Source organism: Heterodontus francisci, chromosome 2, assembly GCF_036365525.1.
Source record: "Heterodontus francisci isolate sHetFra1 chromosome 2, sHetFra1.hap1, whole genome shotgun sequence".
NCBI classification, from domain to species: domain Eukaryota; kingdom Metazoa; phylum Chordata; class Chondrichthyes; order Heterodontiformes; family Heterodontidae; genus Heterodontus; species Heterodontus francisci.
In genome coordinates, this window is record NC_090372.1 from 131,749,549 (window position 1) to 131,774,139 (window position 24,591).

The following is a 24,591-nucleotide window of genomic DNA, read 5'->3' on the forward strand; positions in this document are numbered from 1 at the left end:
ATGACCCCCCCACCCCTATCAATTAAAGAGGGAAAATCCAATAAGGGTGATAATCTATTTTTCCTAAAATATATATGACAGCTAGAGTGGATTGAGTTAGGAACCAAAGACTTGCTTACCAATTTTCAGTATATTGATCTGGTACATTTAAGATCGTCTGGTTGTACAAGAATTAAACTGAACACAAATCTCATTTGTTTTCACTTAATAGTTTAGAGTACTTGCAACTGATTGTGTGACATAGTTTGCTGTTGAGTCACAGAATCACAGAATTGTTACAGCACAGAAGGAGGCCATTCGGCCTGTTGTGTCTCTGTCCACTCTCTGAAAGAGCAATTTACCTTGTGTCACTCCCCGGCCTTCTCCCCATAGCCCTGCATATTCTTCCTTTTCAGATAACAATCCAATTCCCTCTTAAATTCCTCGATTGAACCTGCCTCCATCACACTGTCAGGCAGTGCATTCCAGATCCTAATCACTCGCTGCGTGAAAAGGTTTTTCCTCATGTCACTATTGCTTCTTTTGCCAATTATCTTAAATCTGTGCTCTCTTGTTCTTGATCCCTCCACCAATGAGAACAATTCTTCCCTATCTACCCTGTCCAAACCCTACATGATTTTGAATGCCTCGAGCAAACCTCCTCTTAACCTTCGCCAAAGAACACAGTCCCAACTCCTCCACTCTATCCACGTAACTGAAGTTCCTCATCCCTGGAACCATTCTCATGAATCTTTTCTGCACTCTCTCCAATGCCTTCATATCTTTCCTAAAGTGTGGCTCCCAGAACTGGACTCAATACCCCAGTTAAGGCCGAAACAGTGTTCTATACATGTTTAACATAACTTCCCTGCTTTTGTTACTCTATGCCCCTATTAATAAAGCCCAGGATGGTGTATGGTCTATTAACCTGTCCTGCACCATCAGTGATTTATGCATATATACACCCAGGTCCCTCTGTTCCTGCACCCCCTTTAGAATTGCACCCTTTATTTTATATTGTCTCTCTGCATTCTTCCTACCAAAATGAATCACTTCATACTTCTCTGCATTAAATTTCATCTGAGCAGCATCTTCTTCCTTGGGAAAGACAGATGCAAAGTATTCATTTAATACCTTAGCCATGGCCTCTGCCTCCATGTGTAAATCCCCTTTTTTGTCCCTAATTGGCCCCACTCCTCCTTTCACCACCTTTTAACTATGAATATGCCCATAGAATGAAGAATGTTCAGAGCAAATTTCCCTTCTATAGTAAAATGTAAATGGTTAAAAGATTACCGACAAGCATGGAAGGTTTATTTAGTTATTTACCCTTCTTCCTAGGCTGTGAGTGGACTCGGATTCTGGGACAAATCTCAGTCTCGACCCTTAAGTGCTGTAGCTAAACCAATCAACTTGTAAGTAATTCTCTTATTGCTACCTATTAAAGTCAATCCTTCTACTTCAATTCTCAAACTGATCTCTTGCAGATGAATCTAGCAAGTATTTTCAAGAACATGGCATTTATATTTCCATATGTATTGGATGTTATTTGTGTCAATAGAATGTATGGTTCATTGAAAAATATTTTTAAAAGATATTTCAGTTATTATTATACTTAAATTTAACAATAAAGGAACCCTAGCGTCATGGTTGTTTATGTTTAAGAGTGATTTTAATGCAGAAATAACTGTAGTGTAATCTTTTACAGTACAAGCCCTTTTCCCAGAATTCATCAAATTCCACTGTATAGGTGAGGCAGCTAGTTCTACAATGATTGAGGAGTATTTTCCTGATGATGGGCTCAAAGTAACATTCTTTTCACTTTTTCTTCATTAGTGGTTCTGTTGGTGCTAATAATCTAGAGGATGTAGATAACCCTTACACTGAATTTACTCCCTACACTGTACCTCGAACTGAAAAGCCACGACATACAGATACAACTCAGTATGTATGCAAAGATGTCATATTTAAGCACTACAAAAACCGTTTTTGCATTAGTTCTATTGTGTTGTACCAATTTACTGTTAAATCCTTTAAGTAGTCCGAAAGAATTACTTTACAATTTCAAAGGTGTGTGAGGGACCCAGCATTTGTTTATATAAGTGATAATTTTGTTTGTCTGAGACAGTACTTGGCTACATTAGTATCAAACTCAGTTTAAGGGATTGAAGCATTTAGTGAAAGAAATATAGAAATTTAAGAGCAAAGCTGCAGAAATTATAATTTTAGATTTTGAAGTAATAACAAGAATTCTAACTTTTATTGCCATTATTTCCTTCATATTAAAAAGCTAGTCTAATGATGACCATGAAACCAGTGTCGATTGTTGTAAAAGCCCATCTGGGTCACTAATGTCCTTTAGGGAAGGAAATCTGCTGTCCTTACCTGGTCTGGCCTACATGTGACTCCAGACCCACAGCAATGTGGTTGACTCTTAAATGCCCTCTGAAATGGCCACTCAGTTGTATAAAACCGCTACAAATTTGAAACTGGATGGACCACCCAACATCGACCTAGGCACTGGAAATGACAACAGCAAACCCAGCCCTTTCGACCCTGCAAAGTCCTCCTTACTAACATCTGGGGGCTTGTGCCAAAGTTGGGAGAGCTGACCCACAGACCAGTCAAGCAATAGCCTGACATACTCATACTCACAGAATCATACCTAACAGACAATATCCCTGACACCACCATCACCATCTTTAGGTATGTCCTGTCCCACCAGCAGGACAGACCCAGCAGAGTTTGCGGCACAGTGGTATACAGTTGGGAGGGAGTTGCCCTGGGTGTCCTCAACATCGACTCTGGACCCCATGAAGTCTCATGGCATCAGGTCAAACATGGGCAAGTAAACCTCCCACTGATTACCACTTGCGCTCCCCCCCACCCCCCAGCTGATGAATCAATACTCCTCCATGTTGAGCACCACTTGGAGGAAAGACTGAGGGTGGCAAGGGCACAGAATGTACTCTGGGTGGGGGACTTCAATGTCCATTGCCAAGAGTGGCTCGGTAGCACCATTACTGACCGAGCTGGCCAAGTCCTAAAGGACATAGCTGCTAGACTGGGTCTGTGGCAGGTGGTGAGGGAACCAACAACAGGGAAAAACATTCTTGACCTTGTCCTCACCAATCTGCCTGTCGCAGATGCATCTGTCATTATTCTGTCATTACCATCAAGCTGGGGGGCCAACCCTGGTTCATGAAGAGTGCAGGAGGGCATGCCAGAGCAGCACCAAGCATACCTAAAAATGAGGTATCAACCTGGTGAGGCGACAAACCAGGACTACTTGTGTGCCAAACATCGTAAACAGCATGCAATAGATAGAACTAAGCAATCCCACAACCAACGGATCAGATCTAAGCTCCGCAGTCCTGCCACATCCAGTCGTGAATGGTGGTGGACAATTAAACAACTAACTGAAGGAGGTAGCTCCACAAATATCCCCATCCTCAATGATGGGGGAGCCCAGCACATCATTGCAAAAGATAAGGCTGAAGCATTTGCAACAATCTTCAGCCAGAAATACCAAGTGGATGATCCATCTAGGCCTCCTCCAGAAGTTCCCAAAATCACAGATGCCAGTCTTCAGCCAATTTGATTCACTCCACGTGATATCATGAAACGACTGAAGGCACTGGATACTGCAAAGGCTTTTGGCCCTCATAACAGTCTGGCAATAGTACTGAAGACCTGTGCTCCAGAACTTGCCGCGACCCTAGCCAAGCTGTTCCAATACAGCTACAATACTGGTATCTACCCTACAATGTGGAAAATTGTCCAGGTATGTCCTGTACACAAAAACAGGACAAATCCAACCCGGACAATTTCGACCCCATCAGTCTACTCTCGATCATCAATAAAGTGATGGAGGGTGTCATCGACAGTGCTATCAAGTAGCTCTTGCTTAGCAATAACCTGCTCAGTGACACTCAGTTTGGGTTCTGCCAGGGCCACTCAGCTCCTGACCTCATTACAGCCTTGGTTCAAATATGGACAAAAGAGGTGAGCTGAGAGTGACTGCCCTTGACATCAAGGCAGCATTTGACCGAATATGGCATCAAGAAGCCCTAGCAAAACTGGAGTCAATGGGAATCAGGTGAAAACTCTCTACTGGTTGGAATCATTCCTATTGCAAAGTAAGATAGTTGTGGTTGCTGGAGGTCAATCATCTCAACTCCAGGACATTGCTGCAGGGGTTCCTCAGGGATAATGTCCTTTGCCCAACCAACTTCAGCTGCTTCATCAATTACCTTCCTTCAATCATAAGGTCAGGAGTGGGGATGTTTGCTGATGATTGCACAATGTTCAGCACCATTTGCAACTCCTCAGATACTGAAGCGGTCCACGTAGTAATGCAGCAAGACCTGGACAATATCCAGGCTTGGGCTGATAAGTGGCAAATAACATTCGCGCCACACAAGTGCCAGGCAAAGACTATCTCAAACAAGAGAGAATCTAACCATCTCCTCTTGATGTCCAATGGCATTACCATCGCTGAATCACCCACAAGCAACATCCTGGGGGTTACCATTGACCAAAAACTGAACCGGAGTAGCCATATAAATACCTTGGCTACAAGAGCATATCAGAGGCTCGGAATCCTGCGGTGAGTAACTCATCTCCTGACTCCACAAAGCCTGTCTACAAGGCACAAGTCAGTAGTGTGATGGAATACTCTCTACTTGCCTGGATGGGTGCAGCTCCAACAACACTCAAGAAGCTCGACACCAACCAGGACACAGAAGCCCACTTGATTGGCACCCCATCTACAAACATTCACTCCCTCCCTCCATCTACAAGATGCACTGCAGCAGTGCACCAAGGCTGCTTAGACAGCACCTTCCAAACCTACGACTTCTACCACCTAGAAGAACAAGGGCAGCAGATGCCTGGGAACACCACCATCTGCAAGTTCTTTCCAAGCCTCACAGCATCCTGACTTGGAACTATATCGCTGTTCCTTCACTATTGCTGGTCAAGATCCTGGAACTCCTTTCCTAACAGCACTGTGGGTGTACCTACCCCACATGGATTGCAGCGGCCCAAGAAGGCAGCTCACCACCACCTTCTCAAGGGCAATTAGGGATGGGCAATAAATACTGTCCTAGCCAGCGATACCCACATCCCATGCGTGAATAAAAAAACATTGTCGAAGGATGTGTTATTAAATTACATCATGCTTAAAATTTTTACAATTCTCTGAATTTTTTAATTTAAAGAACTATTTCCATAAGTTTCATTTGATTTTGTTTCAGTTTATTCTTCCAGCAGCAATGCTACTTATTATCTATATTATTTTCCTACCTTCAGTTGCCCAAATATACCTGGTTATACAGGTAAAAGGCAATACACTGGCACAGAAGCTAATAAATACAACTTTTCGAGAATGTTCCATCCACCTCCAGAACAAGTATGTGGGTAAGTAGTTAACTTCACTGATCCTATTTGTCATTTACGTAGGAGAAAGTGATGCAGTGCCAAGAGCGCAACAAAAATAATGAAGTAAGCCAGCTTTACAATATGATCTGGTCTGCTCAATGCACCTCTGTCACACTGGGCCAAACTTGCACAACAATGATTGATCAACTAATTGCAATATATTGTGGAGCTCCATATGCATTAGGAACACCTCAGGGTTGGGGGTGCCAGAATTTTGGGTACCAGCTGCTATTGAAGAACTTCTCACTGCCCTGAGAAGTACTATCACTTTTTAAATAATAATGTCCCATCCCCTTAACCAGGAATACGCACCAACATGTTGCTCCACGGATATTTGACAAAATTATTGATTCAGTCACAGACATGGGGACAATTAATCTGTCTATAAAGTATATAGCCAACTTAATGCCATCAAAACATGGTCTGATTTAAAACACATTTCTCCCTATTTAGTGAGATACCTGCCATTGTTTTTGCTTGCATAAGTAATCAATGTCTGCCACACACTTGATTTAGCGATGCAGAGAATCCGGATACATGTCCATCTGTCCCATCTCTTTCTCTACCTTCTCGCTCTCTCTGTCTCCCCCTCTCTCTCTTCTCTATCTCCATCTCTCTCCCTCACCCTCTCTCTCTCCTCTCACTTCCGTGACATCTCTTTCCCCCCTCTCTCTGCCCAACACCCCCCCCCCACTCTCTCCCCCACTCTCTCTCCCTCCCACCTCTCTCCCCCCTCTCTGTCCCTCCTCTCTCCCCTTCTTCCCCCCCTCCTCTCTCTCCCCTTGCCCTCTCTCTCCCTCCCTCTCTCTCCACTGTCTCTCTCCCCCTCTCCCCCCCCTCTTTCTTTCCTCCCTCTCTCCCTTTTTCTCTACCTTTCCACTTACTCTCCCTCTGTGTCAATCCCTATCTCTCCATCCTCTCTTTTCCCCTCTTTCCTCCCCCTCTCCCTCCCCTCCCCTTCTCTCCCCACTCCTCACCCGTCTCTCCGTCTTTCTCTCTCTCGCCCTCTCTTTCTCCCCTCCCTCTGTCCCCCTCTCGCTCCCCTCCTCTTGCCTCCTTCACTCTTCTCTCTCCCCCCCTCCCCTCTCTCTCCTCCCCTCCTCTCTCTCTCCTCCCCTCCTCTCTCTCTCCCCCCCCTCTCTCCTCCCCATCTCTCTCCCCGCTCCCCCTCGCTCCTCCCTCTCTCTCCTCCCTCTCACCCCTCCTCTCTTTCTCCCCCCCTTCCTCTCTCTGTCTGCCTCCCCCTCTCTCCCCCTCCCTGCCTCCCTCTCTCTCCCCCTCCCTGCCTCCCTCTCTCTGACTGTTACTGAGAGAGGTAACAGCTGTTTCTGAACCTCAGACAGATTCAGGTTTTCCGGCGGGCTATTAAAAAAAATCGGAACCCAACGGAAAACCCTGAATCTTTTTGACATTCAGAAACTGCTGTTCCTGCTCTGAGCACCTGTCAGCTGTGAAACTGGCACTTGCGATTTTTTAAAAAGCCAGTCTGAAGAAGCCAATGGGAAATTTCTCATCCCTGAAATTACTAGTCATGGACCCCAAAATCTTTTACCACGGGCACTGGTGTCCATGTACGGACATGTTGCCGACTCCTGCCCTTAGCATGTAAATGTTACGTATGCTACACATACCATAACTAAAGCTAACCTTAAAATCTAAATTGTTATTGCCTTTATGTGGGAATGCTGGGTGTTGCATGTACCTACAAAGTGTTTAGTTGCAAGTTAGTTTTCCAAAGACCAACATCACCATCTGCTGATGGAAAAGTTGAACTTCATGTATACAAGGTTTTCAAGAGATATTAGAAAGGTCATGGCACTGTGCCATTGTCAATGTTCCTCTATGAATGGTTGACTTAACTTGAATTAATTTAAATCATACCTATCTTAATCACACTGAAAATACTGATTTCAAAATTGATATAACAATCCTACCTAAATGTTTTAAGACATATTACATTTTGACTTTGTTTTCTTCTTGATTGTTATGGTTAGGATTTGCTGCAAGAAGTGTAGATGCAAGCCCAAATCACCAAAATGTACACTGTCAAATGTGCTGAAAAAAATGATTCATCAATATATTCAAGAGATTATACATTTTTTCCTTTTTTTCAATCTTTGGCCTGCCAGAGTTCCTGTTTTACAGAGCTGGTACTAATAAATATTAGTGAGAGTGCAGGGGAAAGGGTTGAAATGCAGTACAAAGGTTCATCATAATCATAACTTGACCTTTTTTTCCAGAATTCCACATGGCACTGAAAGACAGTCAAAGTATAGGCATCAAGCACCCTTTTCTAAGATGATGACAACCGTTCCGCCTTACAGCCCCTTTACTCAGGAAAAAAAAGTACTTCATTTATAAATAAATAAATATATTATTATATCTGCATGTGAGATCTGTATGAAAACTGTGATTGCATGTAGATTTCATTCTTTTCAAAATCTAGATTATGAACGTTTATAAACTTTGCTTTTATGTCCCATCAATTATCTCCGTATTTCTCCTGAAGGCATTGACTTCTGCCAGGTTGTGGTTGTGCAATAGCACTCTGTTGCCTTACCAAAATGGCCAGTCTTCATGTGTGAGCCTGGACAATGAATATGCAGTAAATTATTCAGCAGCTGGAGGCATCGTAGCTGAGCCAGATTTTCAGATCCATATATGTGTATGTTTCAGCAAAATCCATTGAATAGCAAGCAGAAGTAGGGACTCTGTCTAAATTAAACAATAGAGAAATTGGGTTGAATCGTGCGAGAAAATAACAGTTAATTAATGTGCAAAATCAGGGGATTAGGAGATATGCTGCCCGTTGCAAAGCTCCAGAACTTGCTCGTTGATTGATTTATGCTGCTTCCCCATTTACTTCGCTCAAGTGGCATCTTGTCCTTAGCCTCCCCATTATTTTTAAGAACTTGCTGGGTTTTCACATAAATTTTATGAAATCTGCCGCATAAAGTTAATGTGCTTATAGTTAAGGTAATGCCAATCGACATCACTGGGCCAGAAATGTAAACTGTGGAGTCTCATTCCTTCAAATGGTGAATTGTTCTTAGAGATTTAAAAAATGTTAATTTTATTTTTATATCTAATTTTTCTATTCTGTCTCTTTTTTCTCTCTCAATGTAATTTATTTTTCTATCTCTTTTGCTCCAATATTTACTGGTCAGGGTTTTGGAGTTCGAGAAGAAATTATGATCGGTTTCCCGCACACTGTGGAGTTTTAACTCCAGAGAGTGTGGAATGTTTTTTTCCCCAGGTTCACTGCTCAAAGCCCAGCCTCAATGATGGACTTGGTTGCTTGTCAGATAGCTGTGAACTTAGGCTTTAATGATGGTGGTGGGGAGAGATTGTGGGGCAGGGTGGTGGTCAGTAGAGTGTGGTCGCGGGTTTGGGGTCAGTGATCGTAGCACTGTGAGGGGAGAGGCTGACAGATCACAGGGGCAGGTCACGAGGGGATCTGGGAAGATGACAGATCATGATGGGAGATGGGGGATGTTGCCGATCATGGGTGGGGATCGTGGGAGATGGTGGATGTGGGTGGGACGTGTTTAAAGGGTTAGCTTGTTGGGATTGGAGGAAATGCACCTGCTCCTCCTGACCCACAAACAGGGCTATAAATGCACTTACCTTATTGATCCAGCCTTTCTCATCTCGTTTTACCTATCGGGTTCGCCCAAGGCCAAGGAAACCCAGCCATCAGGAGTTAAAATAGTAGGCTTGTTAAAATGGAGGAATGCAGCCTCCCTGAAAGGTTTCAATAAGCCAAGTGCCTCCTCAGACAGGATTGGTCACCATCCCACCTCTTTTGAAAGTGGAAGTGGAGTGGGTTCACAGTGGGTTGGATTCCTTTTTTTTAATTTATACTCACCCAACTCAAGCTTATTTTTGTGGCAACAAAAACAGAAAATACTGGAAATACTCAGTAGCTCAGGCAGCATCTGTGGAGAAAAAAACAGAGTTAACAATTCAAGTCTGTGACCTTTCATCAGAACTGGCAAAAGTTAGAAATGTAATAGGTTTTGAGCAAGTGAAAAGAAGGGAGGGGGAGAAGAACAATAGGGAAGGTGGGTGATAGGGTGACGGGCAGAAGAGATTAAATGACAAAGATTTCAAGGTACAAAGCCTAAGCGGGTAGAAATAGGACAAACAAAAGATAGCCTGAATTTTACGAGCGTGCCGCAAATTGTGGTGGCGCACTTTGAAGTTGGCAGTCAGCTCACATGGAGCGGCCGCCGCTGAGCCCCTGCGATATTTCGTGCGAGGGCTCATTTAAATGGAGGAAGCGGAGCAGCCACCCCCGATGACGTAGAGGGGGTGGCCGCTCTGTTCCTGGCAACGGTGTCCAGCACCACCACACAGGCACAGGCGTCGGCGCTACCTTTAAAGGGCTTCATGCCCTTCAGGTAGATTGAAATTTTTAAAGGTGCCACCGCACTGAAATGAAAAATAAAATTTTACTGAAACTTTCAATTCCCTCCCCTATCACCCCCTCCCCCATCACTGAGTTCTCAATAAATAAAATAACCTACCCACCCCCAGAAAACCAATTTTTGAATAACAAATTTTGACACCCCCAAATTCAGCACCTTTGGCCCTCAACCCCTTCCCACCATCCCCAAAACCAATCGGAGCGGTTTCCCGCCACCCTGAAATTTTCACTCCTCCCCCCTCCCCACCAGTGTCACATCTCAGAACTCCAAATGGAGTTCTGAAGGTGCAGGAGTTCCAGTCAAATATCGGCATGGGATGGGCTTCTCTACCAGGCAGTAATTATTCTTTAATTGTAATATCATTTGCATATTAAAATGAAGGCCCCACTGCCAAGCCACGGGGGCCGCACCAAGGTCCTGCCACAGCCGGTAAAATGCGGCGGGGCCTTCCCGGCATCAGGGGTCGTGGTTGGCCTCTCCCGGAAGAATTTTCCAGGCCCCCCCTGTCTTGACCCCCAACGTCGGAGGGCTAGTAAAATTCAGCCCGGTGTCTGGATGAGGTGTAAATGAAAGGATATCAGCTGTCCAAACACAAAGTAAAGGGATTAAAAAAGAATCATGGGCCGGAATTTAATGCCACCTGCCTCCTCCTCCCCTCATCACCCTGGAAGTGGGTTAGGAGGGGGGTGGGGGGGTGGAATCATGTGGGAGGCAGGGGGTGCCTTGCCCATTGCCTACCCACTCCCCTGCTATTTTACCAGCAGCATGGGAGGGGGAAAATGGACTGCCTACCCCAGACCAATTAATTGTCACTAAGGGCCCCTTCCCACCGCCACTGGTATTTTACCAGCAGCCGACGGGCACAGTGACCACCTAGTAATACCTAGCCCTAGTAATACTAATACCTCTGCCTCATGGATAGCCCCCTAGCAGCATGGGCCGCCCTCGCTAACACTAACCCCCAAATCCATCGCCCTGCCTCCAACCCACCGCCCCACCTCATGGGGCCTAGCTGATTGTCCCCGCAAGGTCCGAACCCCACATTGAAGGGCGACATCCATCATTCCTCTTCTTGCTGGATACCGTCCCAGCAGTACCCACTGCTCTCGGTGGTGCTGCTGGTACTGAAGAGCTGCCAGCCCTCTGATTGGCCGGCAACTCCAACTCTTGGAGGCAGGACCTCATACCTCAGAGGGGTGGAAAAGCCGACCCGAGGCCTATTAAGGGCCTGGGCCATGCAGAATAGCAGCGTGGCTTTCAGGCCCAGGGGAGGCGGGCTCGCCCCCAACCTTTCAGCTGGTGGGTGGGGACACTGCCTTAATGTTAAATTCCAACCAAGGGGTAGGGAAAAAAAATTAACTGGCAAATAAAAATGCTAAAGGAGAAAAGAATTGGGGATAGAGGACATGAGCTAAAATTATTGAACTCAATGTTGAGTCCGGAAGGCTGTAAAGTGCCCGGTCGAAAGGTGAGGTACAGTTCCTCAAACTTGCACTGATCTTTATTGGAATACTGCAGCAGGCCAAGGATAGAAAGGTCAGAGTGGGAGCAAGGTGCAGAATTGAAATGACAAGTGACAGGAAGCTCGGAGTCGCATTTGCGAACTGAATAGAGGTATACTGCAAAGTGGTCACCTCATTTGCATTTAGTCTCCCCAATGTAGAGGAGACCGCATTGTGTGCAGTGAATACAATATACTAAATTGAAAGAAGTACAAGTAATTCCCCGTATCACTTGGTAGAGTGGCGGGCCCCTCCATCATCAGCAAAATTGAAGGGGAGGCAGGAAGAGGCCCTTAAGTGGCCATTAATTGGGCACAAGGGCCTCAATTCGCCTGGGACAGGAAAGCCGTCCTTGGCTTTTCCCAAATAAAAACAAGAAATGCTGGAACCACTCAGCAGGTCTGGCAGCATCTGTGGAAAGAGAAGCAGAGTTAACGTTTCGGGTCAGTGGCCCTTCTTCGGAACTCTTTTCCCACCCTGGACAAAGTTGGAGAGGGCCCGGGCAACATCGCATACGCTGCCCCCTGTCAGTTTGTTTGCCCGCCTGCCTCCATGCCCGCCCACAAGTGTAAAACAAAATTCTCCCTATACTGTTGGTCCCACCACCATTCAGTGAGGTTCCAGATGCCCTGTTGCCCTCGCCATTCCATTATCAGCTCACAGTTCCAGCAAGTTGTGGTGCAAAACATTTTTGAAGGGTGCAGAAAAAAGTCTAACAGGCCCTGCCACAAGATGCCCTGGTGCAACAAGATCCTGCCCTTTGTGATTTGTTCTTCTTTGGGGATAATGTGGATACAGGCTGTGTTGGACACAGTTGTAATGAAAATGAATGACTCATGGTTTTGATCCGACATGCAGGTAAAGTTTTAAATTCTTTGAACTCATAATGTTTCAACAGTGGTGAATGGGCTATAGCTGCTTCCCCATAGAGAAGACATGATAAATGAATTGCTGAATTACTTGAAGCTACCTTTGTACAGCAATGATTTGCATTTATTGAGCACCTTTAACTTAGTAATCATCCCAAATCCCATAGAGAAAAGATGGATGGAGAACAGTTGTAATAGGTGAGATGACCAAGAAAAATATTTTGAGGTAGTTTTAAAGGCAAGGAGAGAAGTAAGGATTTAGAGAGGGAGTTCCAGAGAGTAGGATTAAGATGACTGAGGCTCTGTCATCAACTACAGGGTGGAGGATGGGTGGCGGGGGTGCTGGTGGTGGTGGTGACTAGGGAATGCGCATGAGGCCAGAATTGAAGGATTAACAGGTATTATGCCAGGAGATAAAGGTAGAGGAGGGTATTGGCATGGCTGGGGTGAGGTCATGTTAATAATTTTGAATTCAATCAGTTAGGGGACAGAGAGTCAATGATATAAAAACAGAACATGCTGGAAACACTCAGCATGTCTGGCAACATCTGTGGAGAGAGAAACAGAGTTCATGTTGATAAATTCCAGCAAGCTTGTTGTGGAAGGATGATGCTGGAGCCTATCTTTACTCAGTTTCACATTTATTGTACAGAATAAAAGGATTACAAACGTGTAGCTCCTCACTCAAAAACCACCACAAATCTCAGTAAGTGTCTGCTGATAATTGTTCAAATAAGACCCCAATTAACACCTTCCACGTGCATATAATTAAACAATTGATACACAATTAACAGATTAACAAATGTTTCAGGTCTGTGACCTTTCATCAGAAATTTCTGACAATAGGTCATAGATAGGAAAGGTTGGATTGAATTTCATTGAGAAGGCAGAAGTCCTGCCGCTAGCCAGTGCTGAAGCTACAACACCAGTGAGAGGGCACGTCGCAGAAAGGTAAGTGGGGTTGGGGGATGTCAGAACCAGACAGGCAGGCCCCATTGATTAGTGGGGGTTGTTGAGCACCAACAGTGTCATTGCCAGGAGGGTGGCCATTGCCGGCAGGGGACCCCTCTCTGGGCCATGGAGTGCCCATAAAGAATGGCCACCCGACACCCGCAGGGAGGTGGGCAGGTTTCACCCGGCGGTCTCCCCACGTAGTAGCGGGCCCTTCCGAAATGAGCAAGTTACTTGCGGAGGTGAGAAGTGGCCCTTAATTGGCCACTAAAGTGGCTCAGTCAGCCTCCTGGCAAGTGTCCGAATCACCAACTTTCACACTGCTGACAAAATGGCATTCTCACAGGAAGACATCGGGCATCCCCCGATGCCTTCCTGGGCCATTTTTTCCAGCCTTCCTGTCCCCCAGCTGTCTGCAAAGGGTCCAGAAAATTCCTGCCATTAACTCTTTTTCTCTCTCCACATGTCGTCAAATAATCAGGCTTGGCATGGTGAGTACTCGCAACCTAGTTTTATTTACTTGTGCACAAGGAGAACAACTGCAGTGGGGCTCACTGCGATGTTCTAAAGGGTTTCAGCAGAACAGTGGCACTTATAGTATTCTGCAACCAATAGTCATACAGTAGTAAACTTATCCTTAACTTGCATTCTAAGACACCAATGATATTTCAGTTAAGCGTTTGTTCTAAGCTAATGGGATACAGCAGTATTTCAATCCTTCGTTTGCATATCTCGCCATCAGCCTTGCAGCGGATACTGTGGTCCACAGCGCATTAACAGAAAAGTACATCATATTAGGCAACACACTTCTTAGCTCAAACACCCACGCCTAGTACATTCCTGAGGAACAGTTAATGTGTAAACATAATGACTAGGCAAACCCACACCCCCTTGTCCGAGGACGGCTCACTCTAGATTCCACACACAGGTGCTGCCAGACCTGCTGAGTGTTTTCAGCATTTTCTGTTTTTATTTCAGACTTCCAGCATCCGCAATATTTTGCTTTTGTAGAGAGTCATTGATGGTTGCTAAGGCTAGGGGTGATGAGCGAGCCGGTTTGTCTGAGAAACGATGTAGCAATAGAGTTTTGGACCAAGTTGATGTTTGTGTAGGTGGCACTCAAGAGGTCAATGCAAAGTGCTTTACAGAAGTCAGGTCTTGAGGTACCAAAAGCTTGCATATAGATCTCAAAGAGGTAAATTCCTAATAATAGATCACCTGTCTGAGCCCTGGGTTTATAGGCTGATACTGCAGGGTGATCTAGGAGTGGGGAAAGAAACCATACTGGAAGTTCTTTTTTCAAGAGTAACTTTATGTAGCGCTGTAAATAAAGGAATGGGTTTATCATGGAATATCAGAATACATTAATTTTGAATAATAATTTTTCTAACAATGTAATTTTCTATCTTCAAGGATTTATACGTGGGAATTCCACAGATTCTGTTCATGGGTCACCTGATAAGCTGAATTTACTCAGTAGAACTGCTAAGTTTCTGTTGGCACAGAATAGTGAAGATTCTCAATAGGCATTTATACCAGTCTGATGTGGATCACCCAGTTTCACATCGCACACTGTCTATTAGATCAATAGATGAAAGCATTTTGTCTGGAATATAATAGATTATTAATTATGCACCATTTATACGTAACTATTTGCTCTAATGTTGACAACAATTTTTCACTGAAGATGCTAACAAACAGAAAATTATATTAGCAGAAGAAGTCAAAAGGGATATTACAAAAGTTAAGGTAGAAAGAAAGGCAATACTAGACAAACCAGCCAAATTTAAGGACAAAATCCAGGTCCAGATGGATTGCACACATGAACACTCAAAAAAACTAGAGAGAACATAGCATATATAAATTCAATAGAAAAATAAATAGTGCCAGAAGAGTAGCAAACAGGAAATGAGTCACAGAGTCATAACGGCACAGAAAGAGGCCATTCGGCCCATCAAATCCATGCCGGTTCTCTGTAGAGCAATCCAATCAGTTCCATTCCCCGACTCTTTTGCTGTAGCCCTCAATTGGGCACCCTGTGGCGATTGTCAAGGACCCCCCCTCCACCCAACCCGGTGCGCTGAGAGGCCGGCAAGTATCACTGGGAGGCCTTTCACGTCTCCCAGATGCCCACTTGCCATGGGTAAAATACCCATGGAGGCGGGCAAAGGCCTTTATGTGGCCGTTAAGTGGGGCAGAGGCAGGAGCGGACCAAGAAGGTCTTCCGGAACCTCCCGCTCAATTTCCTGTTGGGTATTTATGTCTTAGAGGAATGTATATTTGTTGTAGGCCATGTAATACTTCTGTCTGCCATAAAATCTTTTAATGTTTTATCCCAATCCACCATAGCTAACTTGTCCCTCATACCTTCATAGTTTTCTTTGTTCAGATTTACCACCCTAGTTTCAGGATGATGTCACGTTCAAACTTAATATGGTCACTATTTTCTAAAGACTCCTTTACAGCAAGATTATTAATTAGCACTTTCTCATTACATAATACTAAATCTAAAATAGCCCAATCCCTAGTTGCTTCTTCAACATACTGCTCCAGAAACCCATCTTGTACACACTCCAGGAATTCAGCCTCCACAGCATTCATGCTGCCCAGTCTATATGTAAATTGAAGTTGCCCATTATTACTGTATTTCCTATGTTACATGCACCTCTAATTTCCTGATTTATACTGTGCCCAACATTACCACTACTGTTTGGTGGCCTATAAACAACTCCCACCAATGTTTGCTGCCCTTTGCTGTTTCTTAGCGCCACCCAAACTGATTCTACATCTTGATCCTTCGATCGAAGATCCTCTCTCACTAATGTACTGATCTCGTCCCTTATTAAAAGTGCTATCCCACCTCCTTTTCCTTTTTGCCTTTCCTTCCTAAATGACAAATATCCTTGAATATTCAGTTCCCAATCATGGTCACCCTGAACTACGTTTCTGTAATATCAATTAGATCATAACCATTTACCTCTATTTGTGCCTTCAGATCATCTACCCTGTTGCGAATGCTGCGTGCATTCAGATAGAGTGCCCTTAACTTTATCTTTTTAACATTATTCTGCATTCTTACCTTATTTTTTCTGCATTCTGCTATTTTTTTCATGCAGACAAATGGCACACTGAGGCAACAGAGGTGAAATTAATGGAAATTCTGCCATTTGATATCATCCTGCCATTCACTGCTATTGTTTTTACATAAGGAGCAAAATGAGCAGATGTAAGAAACGCCCACCTCCCTTCCAGGAATCATCAGAATACCCAAAGCTGGGTGTGGCCCTGATGGAAAAGGCCTCTCCTAAGTTTCACACAGATCCTAGCCACCCCAGTAATCCCTTGTACACCAAGGAATTTCAAGGCCCGAATGTTTACCAAATGATATTTTACAGTTAAATCATAACCTTGCTAGTGGAGATTTGTTATTGTTTCCTTCTCATTCTGTTTTTATCAGCTTCTCTGGTGAATAGAACAGTGGCTAGGAATGTATTATTATGAGTCAGAGGGCTGAATTTTATTTGTAGGCCAGAGGTCCCAATGTCAGGACCAGAAGGGGGTGTGACTTCTGTTGTGGCAATGAGCCGACGGCCAAACACGATTAAGCGGAGGCTGGCAATTCGTGGCTCGGAGGCCTGGGGACCATCCAATAAGAGGATGGAGACAGCAGTGGAGGTGATGAAGGCAGCATCAGGTGACGTTGAGGAAGCTCAAGGCACCATATTTAAAGGGCTGGTAGCCCTGCACTCAATGCTGCCTGGTGTTACAGAGTTTCTATATTCAGTAGTGCCCAAGATCTGATCAGAAGCCTGCAGGTTGAATGGCAGAAGGAAGACCCCACAGTTCAGTGATGCCTCTCTCCAAGGAAAGGCGGGAGGTCCTCTTCCTCAGGGATGGGAGGAGAAGACCAACCCCCCCTGACCAAGGAAGCCTGTATGGAGATAACAGAGGAGGTCAGCAGCCGTGGGGTCAGTCCCAGGACCTGGATCCAGTGCTGGAAAACTGTCAATGACCTGATCTGGTATGCCAAGGTGAGTGCTTCAAACACTCTTTGGGCTTAGCTTGCGTCAGAGCGAGATACTGTGTTTGGTGGAGAGGGAGTGTGGCAATAGGGTTATGGAGTTGGAAATGGGCCCTGAGACATGGCTACATCTCAGTGAGAGGTGCCCGTCTGTTAATGCATTCCCTTGCATAGTCCCTTGAGAGTGGCCACATACAGGAGGCATATGTGTGCCCCCATCATGGTTCACTGGAATATTATCAGAAGTCTGGGATTTTTCCTCACTGGGAAACTAACTTTGTTCATCATTGTGTTTGCACAAGAAGACAGCCCACAATGGGAAGAAGCATGCCATTCCGGGAGTGGAGTGCCTTATCTGCAAGTCCTCACCCCAGTGGAGGAGGAGGCCAGGGAACTGGCAGGTCAGCAAGGCAGCCACACCACAGCTGATGGTGAGGCAGGGGCTCCTACCCAAGTGAGTGAGTGAGCATCTCCTGGGGCACAAGGGTGTTTCTAGTACCAAAGAGCCATGTAGTGCATGTGATCACCACTGCATCAATGGAGAAGCACAGTTGGTGTAGTAGGAATGTCGCAATGTGCTGACCCTAATCCTTCAATGTATATGATTTCTCATGCAGGTTAAGATGAACGACAAGAGGGAGGAACTGCAGAGGCTGGGGGACAGTCGGACACCTCAAAGGAGAAAGAGGGTACCCTCAGAGGGTCCACCGTCACATCATTCCCCTGCACCCTCCACCAACTCAGATACTCTCACATTGGTTTGAGAATAGATTGCGTTTAGATTCAGGAGCACAAACTGGCGAGCACAGCACAGATACGCTAGGGCAACTGAAGGAGGCTGTGACAGCCCAGACCACTGGTAGTCAGAGAACTGCGGGAGGTCAGGCCCATGCTGAGGCCTAGGCAGATGAAGTGCTTCTGGTGTCAGCGGCAACATGGGAAATGCTGTAGCTGCAGCAAGAGGTGAGGCAACATCTGGCAGAGATGCCAGAGCCTATGTATACCGAAGCGCAGACGATGGAGGAGTCCATCCAGGCCTTGGGTGCTGCATTGTCTCTGCTGATTGCACATCTGGTTTCCTCCATTGAGAGATTGCCAACTCTCATGAAGAGTCAGAGCCAACAGACCAATCAGGGGCTGCCAGAGAAATGTGCAGACTTGCACACCATCACTTTGTCCATGAGCTCCATGCAGCAGTGGCAAGGCGAGAGGGGAGTGAGGCACATGGAGTCTCCACCAGGTCCACCTCCCTCTCAGATCAGCAGAGAGGTACAAGTGTGCCTTATAAGGGGGCAGGAGCAGCTGCCTTCCGCTTCTGGGGCTTCTTCTCAGGGTGCTCCTGGTGTGGACAGTAGCTCCAAAACCCCTCTGCCAGTGATGCCAGCACCTCCATCATCCCTGCCAACAGAGTTTGTTCCTGTACCTTTGAAGGAGGTCCTTAGTATGTCGGGACCCGCCAGGTCTCAGGCAGTCAGAGGACTGCCACCAAGGTCATCCCAAGCCGGGGGCAGCAAGGTCAGCAGCCTACCTCCACCTCAGCTGACAGTGCAGAGAGAGCACCGCGTAGGAGCACCTGGAAAACATGTAAAATGACCACCTAGATCCGCTTTGAGGATCACGGGTGTGACACAGAATAAAATAATGATGTTCACTCACCATATTCTGTTGTTGATGCCCTTTGGGAATTCATTTGAACCCTTCCTCCCAAGGGGCTGGAATTGAGGGGCCATGATTCAAGTGTTTAATGTTTCAGCCTTGCTGGTGCGAGGTGCACCTGGGTGCCACAATACAGAAGGAAGGAGGCGACAACAGGACTGCTTAAAGGTAAGGCTTTATTGTTGCGGTTCCACAAGGTGGTATGGCTCAAAGGAAACGTGAATGTTTAAAGGCATCTCGTGCCTCCCTTGCACATATCGCATGTCACTTTTCCTATTATGCCTGGGACCCTTCATCTGGCATTGCCTGGGCTGCAACCTCCTCCTCAGCATCAGAGGAGGCATCGCGTTCTACAATTTCCTCACTGGCCAATGCCTCCCCCCTCTGTAGTGCCAGGTTGTGCAGAACACAGCAGACCTCCACAATATGCAAGACCCTCGCCAAGGCATACTGAAGGGCTCCACCGGATCGATCTATGCACCTAAATCTCATCAGCAGGAGACCAATGACCTGCTTGATGGTTGCTTGGGTTGATCTATGGCAAGTGTTATACCTCTCCTCTGTATCCATGCGTGGGTTCCTCACAGATATCAGTAGCCATATTCTCAGTAAGTAGCCCTTGTCTCTAGGATCCCCTTGAAGGCACGCAGGGGCATGGAAAGGTTCTGGTACCTGTGACTGTCTTAGTATGTAAGGCTACTTCTCTGGAATCATGCACATACATGTAAAATCTATTTGCAGTGGTCACAGACCAGTTGAGGGAGTGGAAGGTTATTGAAGGCAGAAGGGTGGTCTGTGAGAGCCTTGATGGCTACACGTGTGCAGTCGATGATCCCCTGCCCCTAAGGAAATCCAGCGATGGCCCTGAATCCTATAGCTCTCTCAGCTTCACTGTTTGGATCGGAGAGGAAGCGCACATAGTTGTGGCGCTCCTGAACGTGGCATTGGTGACCTCTTTGATGCAGCGATACGCTGCAGACTGGGAGATTCCACACATGTCTCCAATGGATCCCTGGAATGATCCAGTGATGTCGAAGTTTAGTTCCACGGTGACAGTCGGGGACACTGGCATCGCGTGCCCACCAAGTCCTATGGGCCTCAGCTCATGCTGTATCATGGCACATAGATCATTGACGGCCTCCCTGGAGAGACGCAGTCTTCAGAGACACTGTTGCTAGGACATCTGCAGGTAGTTAAGCCTCGGCTGGTAGACCTTCTTTGGAAGGTAGCTTCTTCTGCGCTTTGGAGCCAGCTGGTATGTCCTACTGTATCCTTCTCTAGCCTCCTGTGCCCAAGGCAAGCCCGCCTGTGTGCTCCCAGATGGGGCTGGCTCCCTTGCCAGTTCATGCTGCTCCTTCTGTCTCTGCTGCTCCTCCTTCACCGGGGCCTTGAAGCCAGGTTGAATGAGGCCCATGAGAGGTTCTCTCTCCCTGAAGGCAAGGCCTTCAGGCCAAACAGACCCTCACCCCCTCCCCTTACTTGTGACCTTCGATGAGGTGGCACTGCCCCGCTGCCACCCTGGTATGGCTCCCCCATGGTGCAGGCACCTTAGCCCCCACTCCTTACAGTGTTTCCCGATACCCCTTCATCCTTCCGGCCAAGCACCGCTGTCACACCCGACAGCTTTCCAGTGAAGCCAACACTGAGCTCCCACCTGCTTCTCGCTTTCTTTCACCAGGCAAGGCCCTGAAGCCCTGTGGTTCCGGTGCGCCATCAGAAAAATTCAAAACGCTGAATAAAATTGCAGTATTGGATGTTAAGTATCTTAATTGGCTTCCCGCCTCGTGAATATTCGAAGCATGCCCTCCATGTCGGCTGGTGACAGTAACATTCAGAAGAGGCGTCACGACGTTAGACTTCTTGTCCGCATCTTCCATCCCTATTTTATGCACCCCCACCACTAACCCCTCGACATTCGTTCCTGTCTCAGATGGCCGCTTAAAATTCAGCCCATACTGTTTTTTCTCTTTTTGTATCATAACGGAAGGAAAATCGTACGTAGTTATGGTAAATCATCAGGAATCAACCTTTTGGTATTTTGAAAGATTAAAGTGTCTTTGTTATTCATTTCAAGAGCCATTATAGCTTTAGGACAAAAGGTTATTTGAGGTTAATTAAAGAACTGCTCAAAACAGCATAATTGGAAAATTAAGATAATGGGGTTATTTTTAAAAGATAAAAAATGCACAATTGGGAAAAATATTATGAAGAAAATATTCAGTCTTAATTTTAATTTTATGCTTAAAATTTAATTCAGGTAATGGTTCAATGTTTGAGCATATATGCACAAATATATTGGGGTACAGCTTGCGCTCAGTTGCATTGGTTTTCTCGATGCAATTCACCCGAAATCGGTGCAACGCTGCAAAGGATCGCAGAAATTTACATGCAAATTATGTTCAGCATAATTTAAGTTTCCATGATCATTTGCGCTAGTTTGAAAAACAATGCACTAGAAGCTGACCCCACCCACAAAACTAGCCATGCCCCAAACCAAATTAATCACTATTAATAGTTTCTGCTAATTGTGCTCATTTGCTGGCCTTCAATTTGCACTTTGATCGCTAATTGTGTCCAAAGCAGAAACTCTAGCCCACATTATACAAGCTGATCTTCTATGGCGTTCGCACAGGGGTTGGAATGTTCCTGGCCCCATGGAGGTGCGTTTGGTGGTGGGACCGAGAGCAAATTTTAGAATTGGCACGTCAGATCGGCTCCCCAACATGTTCCCACCTCCAAGCATTCTTACCCGATGCGGGATTAATGTGGCAACACCTACCCGCCCATCAGCAACAGGTAGCCAGTTAAGGGAACAATTGGAGGCATGATGTAGATGCCACCAGGATCTTCCTGACATTGGATGGACCCCACGCTGAGGCTGGAGCCTGCCAGCTTGATGGCGGCAATCTCCTGGCGTCAGCCAGGGTTGGGAGGCCATGTACACCTGCACTCAATCCCCCCATCACGGATGTGTTTGGCCGAGAACAGCATAGCCGTTACCGCAAACAGTCCTTTGGAGGGGCTCCCCCTCCTCGCTGATGGCCTGACAGCTGTGGCCATTTTGTTTTAATAAATATTCAGAAGGCTTCAGAGTGTGCCTCCATGTTGAGGCGCTCTCGCGATCCCCTGCCTGTCTCAGCAGTGCCTACCTCTCCTGGTGGGGCTGCTGCCTGCTCAGAACTGCACCCCTCTCATTAAGCTTCCTGCCTCAGGACCCGCCCGCCATCCATAATTGCCTACCTCCCGTAAGATCGTGATGTCGTGTGGCCATCCCACACCAATGGGGCTGGCACTCAAAAAATTATCAAAGGGCATAAGATTCCACCCAGGGAACCCAGACCAAGGGCTGAATTTTACGCTGCCCTAGCAGGTCAGATGGTGGTGTGGGGATGGCGTAAAATTGAGCGGGAGGCTCCGTGAGGCCTACCCACCCCGCTCCCGCCTCCGGTCGACTTTACAGCAGTTGGGTGGGAGGAGGGGAACCGCTCGCCCGAGGCCTATCAAGGCTCTGAAGTGGCCACTTAACGGCCGCTTAAGGGCCCTCGCCCGCCTCCATGGGTATTTTACCTGTGGCAAGCAGGCGTGCTGGGGACGTGAAAGGCTACCCAGCGATAACTTTCGGCCTTTCCGCACCCCAGGAGGGGGCCTGGCAGTCAGGCAAAGGGTTATCCCCACTTCCCAACCCACCCCTGGTACCCAAGACGTCCCCCTCCCCCCAAACGATCACTGCAGCCTCACCAGGGATGGACTAATCTCCCTGGTGAGCCATGCCCAACTTACCTTCCCTTATGGATCCTTCTGGTTGGCTGGGCTGTGGTCCTAGCAGTGGCCACCACTCCCGCTGATTGGCTGGCAACTCACTGAGGCAGGACTTCCTCCCTCAGGCGGGTGGAAGTCCCACCTTGAGACAGTTAAAGCCCAGGGACCCATAAAATGCGGGACTGATCCCCGGGCTAGGCAGAAGCGGGTTCGCCACTGACTTTTACATCAGTGGCGAAATCCCGTCCACATAAGATAAAATCCAGCCCCAAGTGTAGGTTTCAGGTGAGACAAATTTGGAGGGAAGGTGATAATTGGGCCAGAGCACGCAGTCAATAATCCATTCCCATTTTAAACTCATACATTCTTTGGCTCAGTAGGCAGGAAGCAAAGGGCAGTGGTTGATGGGTGTTTTTGTGACTGCCAGGCTGTTTCCAGTGGGGTTCCGTATGGCTCAGGACTAGGTTCCTTGCTTTTTGTGGGAGTTATCAATGATTTGGACTTGAATGATTAAGAAGTTTGCAGATGATACAAAAATTGGCTGTGTGGTTGATAATGAAAAAGAAAGCTGTAGACTGCAAGAAGGTGTCAATGGACTGGTCAGGTGGACAGAACAGTGACAAATGGAGTTCAATCCAGAAAAGTGTGAGGTAATGCCTTTGGGGAAGGCTAACAAAGCAAGGAAATACACAATAAATGTTAGGATACTGAGAAGTGTAGAGGAACAGAGGGACTGTGGAGTGCATGTCCACAAATCCCTGAAGGTGGCTAGACAGGTAGATAAGGTGTTCAAGAAGACTTGTAGAATATTTGCTTTTATTAACCGAGGCACAGAATATAAGAGCAGGGAGGTTATGCTGGAACTATATAAAACACTGGTTGAACCACAACTGGAGTACTGTGTGCATTTCTGGTCACTGCAGTATAGGAAAGATGTGATTGCACTAGAGAGGGTACAGAGGAGATTTACAAGGATGTTGCCTGGACTGGAGAATGTTAGCGATGAGGAAAGATTGGATAGGCATGGGTTGTTTTCTTTGGGAAAAAGGAGGCTGAGGGGAGACCTATTGAAGTGTAGAAAATTATGAGTCGTCGAGATATTGTGGATAGGAGGGCCCTATTTTCCTTGGTTAAGGGGTCTATAACCAGGAAGCATAGATTTAGGTTAAGAGGTAGGGGGTTTAGAGGATATTTGAAGGGAAATTCTTTTCACCCAGAAGGTGGTGGGAATCTGAAACTCACTGTCTGAAAGGGTGGTAGAGGCAGAAACCATCATAACATTTAAAAAGTATTTATTTTTTATTTAGAGATACAGCACTGAAACAGGCCCTTCAGCCCACCAAGTCTGTGCTGACCAACAACCACCCATCTATACTAACCCCACAGTAATCCTATATGCCCTACCACCTACCTACACTAGGGGCAATTTATAACAGCCAATTTACCTATCACCTGCAAGTCTTTGGCGGTGGGAGGAAACCGGAGCACCCGGAGGAAACCCATGCAGACACAGGGAGAACTTGCAAACTCCACACAGACAGTACCCAGAATTGAACCCGGGTCGCTGGAGCTGTGAGGCTGCGGTGCTAACCACTGCGCCACTGTACCGCACTTGGATATGTACTTGATGTGCCGTAACCTACAAGGCTACGGATCAAGAGCTGAAAAGTGGGATTAGGTTGGATGGCTACTTGTTGGCTGGTGCAGACAGAATCTGCCGAATGGCCTGCTTCGGTGCTGTAAGTTTCTATGACTCTATGATTCTGTGATTGTATATATATTCCATTATGAATTCCTAAGTTCACATTCATAATGCAAATGCCCTTATCACATAGTAATGACATCCCCCTGCGGCTAGCAGCGATGCAGCAGCTCCGTTGGTGAGAATGTGCAATTATGGTATGACAGGTTTACATGAGCAGTTTGCATTGTAAGTTTGGACTTAAGAATTTATAATGGTAAATATTGACAATATGTGCACA

The 24,591-nt window shown here is 46.4% G+C and overlaps 1 protein-coding gene and 1 long non-coding RNA gene across 3 annotated transcripts in view; one reads left to right on the forward strand and one right to left on the reverse strand.

Annotated features, from left to right (window-relative positions):
- LOC137346829 (protein SPMIP7) overlaps positions 1-8,768 on the forward strand; it is a 147,697-nt gene extending 138,929 nt beyond the window's left edge. The window contains exons 5-9 of one of the 2 annotated variants that reach the window (XM_068010742.1): positions 1,321-1,394; positions 1,688-1,729; positions 1,816-1,923; positions 5,293-5,400; positions 7,662-8,768. In XM_068010742.1, coding sequence (XP_067866843.1) covers positions 1,321-1,394; positions 1,688-1,729; positions 1,816-1,923; positions 5,293-5,400; positions 7,662-7,782 — 453 coding nt within the window. In that variant the 3' untranslated portion in view covers positions 7,783-8,768. The remainder of the gene's footprint in view (positions 1-1,320; positions 1,395-1,687; positions 1,730-1,815; positions 1,924-5,292; positions 5,401-7,661) is intronic. The other variant, XM_068010752.1, reaches the window with a different exon arrangement.
- Positions 1-14,778, reverse strand: part of LOC137346870 (uncharacterized) — a 37,763-nt gene extending 22,985 nt beyond the window's left edge. The window contains exons 1-4 of the long non-coding RNA XR_010968809.1: positions 14,629-14,778; positions 14,392-14,494; positions 9,290-9,359; positions 7,982-8,136 (exon numbers count right to left, since the gene is read on the reverse strand). This is a non-coding gene — a long non-coding RNA (uncharacterized lncRNA). The remainder of the gene's footprint in view (positions 1-7,981; positions 8,137-9,289; positions 9,360-14,391; positions 14,495-14,628) is intronic.
- Between the last annotated feature and the right edge of the window lie 9,813 nt (positions 14,779-24,591).